We start from the raw sequence: 9,589 nt of genomic DNA on the forward strand, positions 1-9,589 counted from the left end.
TACGACCCTTAAACCACTGTGTAGTGGGCAGAGCTAGCCTTAGATGGAACAAGTTATGAACAACGTAATGAAACTAGCACTTAATTACGTTTTAAATAATTAAAGCCTAGCAATCTACATTTCCAAACTAACATAATGAGTAAGAGTGAAGTTATTTATTGGAGTAATGAGTAAAGTCACTTTTCATTGGCACTGGGAAGCTACCAGAAAACAGATAACAGAATAGTCATTCCTGGAGGTGAAAGAATATCTTTGATATATTATGGGGTTTTTCTTTCTTTCTTCATACGGCTTTTCTGAAATGCAGATTGAGAGCACAAAGGCAGCTGTGAACCTCACATAAAAGCAGATTCACTGTTTCCTCATGCATGTTTTTAATTCGTTTGTGCCACTGTGGATTTTTCTGTTTTCACCCATATTCTCTATCCTTCCCTCCAATTGATTATTTCTCTTTTAAATAACTGGATTTGTCACGATGACACCAGAAGGTCCTATGACTCAGTACAAGAGAATAGCTTTTAACTTCATTGTAGGCTGTCAGTGTGTCCACAGAAAAGCCCATTAAAGGGTGATGAAAGGAGATCTGCAGCTAATTTGCTACTTCCAGTACAATTTGAGCCAGATAAACATAACTCAGATTTTCATAAAGAGGTTTGTTTTAAAATTAATTATAATTCTTCTGAGGAGATGCTAAGAGATCATGTCTTGCACATGAAACTTTCCACCCACTTGCTGTCTGGATACAGGTAGAGAGAATATCAGGGCCTAGATAAATTTGAAAAAATTCCTCAACATGTTCTTCATCTCTCCAATTATAGGCCCATTAGAGTTTGTCTCTTGAGCTTTATTTATTTATCAGAATCTTTTTTATGCTTGACTATGTGGTGAAAGCTGGACAGTGAAGAAAGTGGATAGGGAGATAATCAACTTATTTGAAATATGCTGGTGGAGAAGAGTTCTGTGAGTTCTGTAATCTCAGAGCCATTGGCAATAATCTTTGAGAATTCTTGGAAAACAGGAGAAGTCTCAGCAGACTGGAGGAGGGCAAACATTGTCCCCATCTTCAAAAATGGGGAAAAAGAAAACAATTATTGCCCAGTTAGTCTGACATCAATACCAGGAAAGAGTCTGGAGCCGACCATTAAACAGAGAGTCTGTGAACAGTTAGAAGAGAATGCCATAATCACAAAACATCAACATGGGTTTCTCAAAAACAAGCCATGCGAGACTAATTTGATCTCTTTTTTTGATCAAATTACCAGCTTGGTAGATGAAGGGAATGCTGTAGACAGTGTTTATTTTGATTTCAGTAAGGCCTGTGACAAGGTTCCCCATGATATTATTGCAAACAAGCTAGTAGAATGTGGGTTAGACAATGCAACTGTTAGGTGGATTAGTAATTGATTGACCAGCTGAACCCAAAGGGTGCTCAGCAATGGCTCCTCTTTATCTTGGAGGGAAGTGACCAGTGGGGTGCCACAGGGTTCTGTCCTGGGCCCAGTGCTATTCAACATTTATATCAATCTCTTGGATGAAAGAATAGAGGGCGTGCTTATTAAATTTGCAGATGACACCAAATTAGGAGGAGTATCTAATACCCCAGAGGAGAGGATCAAAATTCAAAATGACCTTAAAAGATTAGAAAGCACAAGTTCAAAATGAAATTCAACAGGGAGAAATGTAAGGTACTGCACTTTGGCAATAATAATAATAATAATAATAATAATAATAATAATAATAATATGAAATGCATAGCTATAGGATGGGGGACACCTGGATTAACAAGGCAACATGTGAAAGGGATCTAGGAGTCCTAGTAGACCACAAGTTGAACATGAGTCAGCAGTGTGATGTGGCAGCTAAAAAGGCCAATGCAATTCTAGGCTGCATCAATAGATGTATGGCACCTAGATCAAAAGAAGTAACAGTGCCACTCTATTCTGTTTTGGTCAGTCCTCACCTGGAATACTGTGTCCAGTTCTGAGCACCACACTTCAAAAAGTATGTTCAGAGGCTGGAACATGTCCAAAGGAGGGTGACCAAAATGGTGAAGGGTCTGGAAACCATGCCTTATGAGGTGAGACTTAGGGGGCTGGGTATGTTTAGCCTGGAGAAGAGAAAGTGAAGAGGTGATACGATAGCCCTGTTTAAGTATTTGAAGGGGTGTCATATTGAGGAGGGAGCAAACTTGTTTCTGCTGCTCCATAAAATAGGGCCCGGAACAATGGATGCAAGCTACAGAAAATGAGATTCCATCTAAACATTAGGAGGAACTTCTTGACAGTAAGAGCTGTTTGACAGCGGAATACACTCCCTCAGAGTGGTGGTCTCCTTCTTCCTTCTATGTTTTTAAACAGAGGCTAGATGACTATCTCTCGAGGGTGCTTTGATTGTGAGTGTCTGCGTGGCAGGGGGGGTTGATCTGGATGGCCCTTGTAGTCTCTTCCAACTCTATGATTCTATGAATATGATAGACTGCTAGAAAGACAAATAAATGGGTTCAAGAGCAGATGTGGCCTGAACTCTGTCTGGAAGCTAAGATGGCTAAACTGAGGCTGCTGTACTTTGGCCATATAATGAGAAGACATGACTCATCAATAATAATAATAATAATAATAATAATAATAATAATAATAATAATAGGATTTATTTATATTCCCAATCACTGGGAATCCGGGCGACTTACAACAGAGGGGATAATAGATGGTTCCTTGCCCTCAGGCTTATCATTTAAAAAGACACGACGCAAAAGGAGAAGGGAATGGTGGGGGGGAGGAGATCAGGTCCAGCAGTTCTTCTCTCCCTCTGAGGCCTGGACCAAGGCAGATGGACTGGAGGGAGGGCTCTTCTTCTTCAGGCTAGCCCTGGTGGAGCTGGGTCTGCCTGGTCAACTCCCTCATAGGCCAGAAGATGACTGTTATGGAGGGAGGAGTCTCTTCTTCATGGCTAGCCCTGATGGAGCTGGGCCTGCCTGGTCAACTCCCTTGCAGGCCAGAAGATGACAGTTATGGAAGAAGGAGTCTCTTCTTCCAGGCTAGCCCTGATGGGGCTGGGCCTGCCTGGTCAACTCCCCCGCAGGCCGGAAGATAACAGTTATGGAGGGAGGAGTCTCTTTTTCCAGGCTAGCCCTGATGGAGCTGGGTCTGCCTGGTCAACTCCCCCGCAGGCCGGAAGATGATAGTTATGGAGGGAGGAGTCTCTTCTTCCAGGCTAGCCCTGATGGAGCTGGGTCTGCCTGGTCAACTCCCTCACAGGCTGGAAGCTGGACAGTTATGGAGGGAGGAGTCTCTTCTTCCAGGCTAGCCCTGATGGAGCTGGGCCTGCCTAGTCAACTCCCTAGCTATCAAAAATCCCTCAATAATAAGTAAAACAACAAAACAGAACAAAAAACAGAACAAAAAGTAAGATAGAAGGCAGTGGGAAAGAACAAAGACCACATTCCAGATAAATAGATCCATTCAAGGAAGCCACAGCAATCAGTCTGCAAGACCTGAGCAGAGCTGTTGATGATAGGGTGACTTGGAGGTCTCTCATTCATAGGGTTGCCATCAGTCAAAGTCGACTTGACAGCAATAAACAACAACAATGTGGTAAGCTACTGTTAGACCTTCAAATTTTAGATCTGACCATTAGCAGCAGAACTAAGAATCAGGCATATAATAAATGTGGCATAGTAGTTTGAGCACTGGAGTACAAATCTTTCAAACAAAGTGTCAGATGCCTTTCCTCTTCACTATTAACATTTCATTCTTCTTTTCATACACAGGTATTACATTGGCCGTCGAATGTTTGTGGTGATATCTGAACCAGACTTGATAAACCGTATCTTAGTGGAGGATTTCAGAAACTTTACTAACAGGATGGTAAGCAGCCAGAATTTGTTGCTGTGTTTGTGTTGCTGTATTGCTTTTGATCCATGAGCTAACAATAAGAAAATTCAATGAAGCATATTTAGTTGTTTTTAGTATTTTAGTAAGTATGTTTTCATAACATGAAGCATACCACTTCACAGAGGTCCAAGTACCCTTCTGGCACCACCCCATAGCCTTTTTTCAACTTGGCTAAGGCATGGAATACTTCAGGATTGCTACTGCAGAGTAATTTAGAGTGATATCAAGGAATCAGCAGCTCCACTAATTTTCCTCCACCTCAGCTAGAGGATGTCATAGGGCCAAACTGAACATGATGCTATTCCCCAAAGTAGCAGTTATGTCAGAGTGGGGAGAGGGGCTTTACTTAAATGCATTTGTTAATCCCAACTAGAGCAGGCCCACTGAATCAGTAAGAACTTGGTCACTCAACAGTTAGGTAAATTCCAATGATAGGTCCGACAACTGGGTTTAGACTTGAATTTTTTTTAGCACTGGTAACTTCCATAATGTCTGTAGAAGACTCTGAACAATTGTCCTGTAAGGCCAAGTGTAATTCATAAAGTGTCATATAAGGCTAAGATACTATATTAGTTCTCTGGTTTTCTGAATCAACACTATTCAACAGATTTCAAAGACATAGCCTTGTTAGTGCTGCTTAGTATACAAAGGGAACTTGCAGCACCTTTGAGACTAACTGAGAGAAAGAATGATGATGAAATAGACTTAAGACTGCAAAAGTTTATGCTACCAACTTTTTTCTCTCAGTCTCAAAGGTGCTGCAAGATCCCTTTGTATACAACAGATTGGATGACTTCTCTGAAATTGTTGATTTTACAGTTGATTTTAGGCCTTTGTTTGTTTCTATCCCCTAAAGCCCTGCAGATGTGCTATACTCCCATTCCTGCCATTTTTCTTTATTTTTGCCCTAAGACTGCCAGCTGTCCTGAATTTGTAAGGGACAGAAAGCACGTTGTATACCCCACTGTCAGTTGATACATTCTCTGCTATGAAGCATTGCGCGTTCTAGGAAGGCTCAGAGCTATTTTGCTGAGTTGGCCGCTTAAAGTGTCACTGACTGAAATGCCGAGCCACTGCCTGTTTCAACAATAAATAACATTTAAAACTCGTTTTGACATTGACACTGAATCTCTGTCGCTGTCACCTAACTCAACCTTGTTCTCCACAGCCTTTCAATTTTATAACAAAATGTTCTGAATTTGCCTGGACTAAAAGGACAAGCATTTCTAAAATACAGAATTTTCTGTCTTTTTAAAAATCTCTACCTTTGCTCCCTCATACTCTTCCATATAATTCAATAAGAAAAAAATATTTAATGTATTTTATTAATTATTCTATTTTATTTATTACCTTTGTAGAGAATCTTTCCTCTAAGAAGGTCAGAAATAGCCTAAAAAAGAATAGGGCTATAACCTTTTATAAACCTAAGAACCATGTGGGGATTGAAGGATGAAGTGTTCACAAAATCTTTAACGACTCATAATGGAAGACTTAGTCGACTAAGTTGTGTTGTTGCTGTGTGCCTTCAAGTCATTTCCAGTTTATGGCAACCGTAAGGCAAAGCTGTCATGGGGTTTTCTGGGGCTGAGAGTGTGTGACAGGGATTGGAGGTAATATTTTACCACCATAACTAGCGCTGGTGATAGCCTTATCCTCCATGAATTTGTCTACTTCCCTTTTAAAGGTGTCCAGGTACCCATAGCTACATCAAGTGGCATAGAATTCCATAGTTTAACTGAGCATTATAACTCCTTTATTGTTGCAGTTTCTTTTATCTCTCCTCATTGACCCACCACTGAGCCTCAGGAGATGACACTGCATGTAATATTGGGAGACAGGCTTTTCTGCCCACTTTTCCTACAACATGCATAATTACTTCACCACCTTCTTTACACCATCCATAAATATTATACATCATATCAAGCCTTCTCCTCCACTTAGGTCTGGGGCAGATGGCCTGTAAAAGACGCCTTCAGGGCATAATCAGAGTTTGGCATTTACATGCTGAATGCTCTGATGAGGCAGCTTCAAGATGCTATGGCAGCACTGTGTTTATACACTGCACACTGCCGGAGCAGCTTGCAGCTGGCTTCAAACCACAACAGGAAAGGAAAAGATGGCTTTTTACTGGCCAAAAAAGGAGTATATATTTGCCACTCCTTTTCCGACCAGTTTCAAGGCAGATTGGAGCTGTGCCTGTGCGTGCTGCGGGTCCCAATCTGTCTTCAGAAGGGGCGGCTTCAGGCTGCCCCTTCAGGTCCATATGCCCCCCCCCCTTTGTTGTTATTTTCCCTTCATTAAGAAGTCCAAAATGTTATTGTATTTCTCTGTAAGGGAGTTACTCCAGTTCTTTGATCATTTTGGTTGCCCCTCTCAACACTGTTTCCTATAATGTTTACGGCCTTCTCTTTTTGAGTCTTTACTGTCTGCATTTGTTTGCTTCTGTATGTTTATTGAGTCACAATAAATGAGATATAAAGATGCTCCTTGTTTATTCTTCTTTTTATAGTTTCATCTTTGAGAATTTTGGAACCAATGATTTTTTTTTCCCATAATGAAAAAGAGCAGAAGATTCAAATATATGTATAAGGGGCTTTTTTGGTTAAAAAAAAAAAAACCCTACCGGATCAGAGATTTAAAAAACCCAAGGCCCCCCCCCCCCCCCCCGCCCGATTAAACAATACTCTGATTATTAATACATGGCCCTATCCAGGGCCAGCAAACTCATATTACCAGCAGACTTTCTCTTTTCCTCCCCCTCCTCCTAGATTTCCTCTTAGTGAACTTAAGGAACTTTTGAACATATTCTGCATTTATTGATAAAGGTTCATCATTATAACATATAATTTATCATTCTTGAGCTAGTTATGTTTCAAGGAAATACCTGTGTTCTCCTTGCATTTTAAACATGTCAACCAGGCTCTCTGTGTGAAGCTCATAAAAAAAAATACAGAGATATTTAGGAAGTCCGTGCATGCCTTAGGGTGAAATTCCACCTCTGACAAGTAAACCACCTCATTCATATTCCCACATCATTTCCAGTCCTGGCACACTTGGGTGGTATCTTCATATGCAGCATTAGGTTCTGGATACCCATTCTATCTTTCTATTGGACTATAATTGCTCTATTTAATTAACTTTCCACATTCCATATGAAGGATTGGGAGGTGGGGGGTAGGCTGCAGTATTAAAACTATACTTGGAAAAGATTGTGTAAAAGAAAACCAAGTCATCTCGAATACTTAAGTATTCTTCAAGTGGATCTCAGTTCATAGTGACCCTGTAAATGAGAATGCAAAGCAGTCTTGCATACCTTTGAGACTAACCAGCGGCCGCCCGACTCAGCAGGCAGGCCACTTTGCCGCCGGGAGCGGCAGCAATTCGCCCCAGAATGCTTCTGGGGTGAATTCTTCGCCCTGATTGGTCATGTGGGGCAGAAGGGGTGGGCCCTTCCGTCCCGCGACGCTCTAGGCAGGGGGGAGAGCTCTATGGCCAGGAGTTCCGGTCCTCCAAGGCAGCTCATTGGTCGAGCTGCCTTGGAGGAGGAGTCTCCCGGGCCACGTGATGGGCCGGGGCCAGGGCCTATATAAGGCCATGCAGTCTGCTCCAGTGCCATTCTGCGCTTGGCTCTCCCACCCTCCCTCCCTTGGATCTGTGGGTTGTTGTCACAACTATGGGGGTGGCAGCATAGGCCATGGATCTGGTTGGTGTGGTACCAGGGCTACGGAGTTCTGGTTTGGGAGTCATTCCGGACCTGGGGGTGAATAGGGCAGGCGTTGTGGGCATTGCAGGGGCCACAACGCGGGAGCGCATCCCGGTGACTAGGGGCTTAGAGAACAAGTGAGCACATGGTGGCATGGTGGTCAATTGGCGTTCCTTAGCCCCTAGGTCATCCCAATGCCTGACGGTTACCAGGCTTATTGCTGATCAAACAACCGGAGGGTTGTTTGATATCTCAGAACCTGACCTTATGCTTTTGGCCAATCCTGCCAATTGTTTGCTGTTGCTAATAAAGTTGTGGCCTTTCTTCCAGCTCTGCCTCATGTGTTTTTTTGCGGCAGCCTCCCAGGCAACTGAAAGATAGAAGTTGGTAGCATGTTCATAGACTTGAGCCTACTTTCTCAAATGCATTTGGACTGTCAAATGAGAGACCTCCAAGTCATTGTATCATCAACAACCCTGCTCTGCTCTTGCAGACTCAGGGCTGTGTTTTCCTTGATCGAGTCTATCTATTTGATGTGTGGTTTTCCATTCTTCCTACTGCCTCCCAGCTTTCCAAGCATTATTGTCTTTTCTAGTGAGTCAGGTCCCTTCATGATATGATCAAAGTACAGCAGCCTCAGTTTAGTCTTCTTGGCTCTAGAGACAGGCTGATTTGTTTTAGGACCCTTTTGTTTGTCTTTTTAGCTGTCCATGGTATTCATAGGACTTTTCTTTGGCACCACATCCCAAAAGAGTTGGTTTTCTTTCTGTCATCCTTCATTACCATGCAGTTCTCACACCCATACATAGCATTGTAATAAGAAATAGGATGGCATATCGGCAATTCTAACTTTAATGTTCAGTTTTATATCTTTGGACCTCAGGGTCTTGTCTACTTCTTTCCTAGCTGTCCTTCCCTGTTCTAGCCTTCTTCTGATGTCCTGACTGCAATCTCCCTTCTGATCAGTGATTAATGCAAGATATGGGAATTCTTTATTTTAGTTTACTTATTGTCTACATTGAATTTATATAAGTCCTCTGTGGGCATTATTTTTGTTTTCTTAATGCTCAACAGTAAGCCTGCCTTAGCATTTTCTTCTTTGACTTTCTTTAGTAATTGTTCCAAGTCTTCTGCTAGTAGTGTGGTGTCATCTGCATATCTAAGATTGTCAATATTCACCTCTATTGAAAATGTAACACTGTATGTTTCAAGCTGAAAACTATAACAGCTTTGCCAAACTTTTGAAATAAACCTCCTGCTCTGTTTTGGTGGCAATGAAGACACTGCTGAAGGGTGTTACAAAAGCGCAAGGTTACAACTGTTAGCTAGGACCAGAAGCAAGCACTTGGTAGTGTTGGCTGATGGTTCCCATGTAAGTGGGATAGTGAATCTTCTCATGATGTTACTTTGAACATCTAAGACAAAAAAACAAAAAAAAAAAACAACTATATGGGGGAGTGGGATGTAGCACATAGTTCCTTTAAAGTTCAAACCGAAACCCAGAGTGGATTAATTGCTCCACTAATATGAAAATCACAGGCTATCACTGGCAGCACTGACAGCAACAATTTCTTGGCATGAGACATGGAAGACATAAATAATATTTATAGAGTCCTAGGGAAGCATGAGAGCCAGTGTGGTATATTGGTTTGATGTTGGCATAGGATGCAAGATTTAGATCTCTCCCAATCAATGAAAACCTGCTGGATGAAATTAGGCAAGTCACACAGCTTCAGCGGAAGCCCATCTGAATTTTTCTTTCTAAGAAACCCCTGTGATAGGCTCATCTTATGATCACCATAAGTTGGGAAAAAATTGAAGGCACACAACAGGAGCAATAAGAACAAAGGAAACACACCAACTGCATTCAGTTGAATTGTGCTTTTGCCTTTCTAGGGCAAAATGTTTATTGCTTTACTAAATACTTCTTCTACTCCCAGTTCTCAGAGCAGTTCCGTTTCTGGACCACTACTTCCTAAATCACTGAGCCATCATG

General features: G+C 41.9%; 1 protein-coding gene across 1 annotated transcript in view; it reads left to right on the top strand.

Annotated features, from left to right (window-relative positions):
* The window catches only part of LOC121930906 (thromboxane-A synthase-like), a 185,750-nt gene extending 179,339 nt beyond the window's left edge, over positions 1 to 6,411 (top strand). Inside the window, exons 5-6 of the mRNA XM_042467902.1 lie at positions 3,767 to 3,863; positions 6,400 to 6,411. Coding sequence (XP_042323836.1) covers positions 3,767 to 3,863; positions 6,400 to 6,411 — 109 coding nt within the window. The remainder of the gene's footprint in view (positions 1 to 3,766; positions 3,864 to 6,399) is intronic.
* Positions 6,412 to 9,589: the final 3,178 nt, after the last annotated feature.

This window comes from Sceloporus undulatus, chromosome 5 (assembly GCF_019175285.1).
Source record: "Sceloporus undulatus isolate JIND9_A2432 ecotype Alabama chromosome 5, SceUnd_v1.1, whole genome shotgun sequence".
Taxonomy (NCBI): domain Eukaryota; kingdom Metazoa; phylum Chordata; class Lepidosauria; order Squamata; family Phrynosomatidae; genus Sceloporus; species Sceloporus undulatus.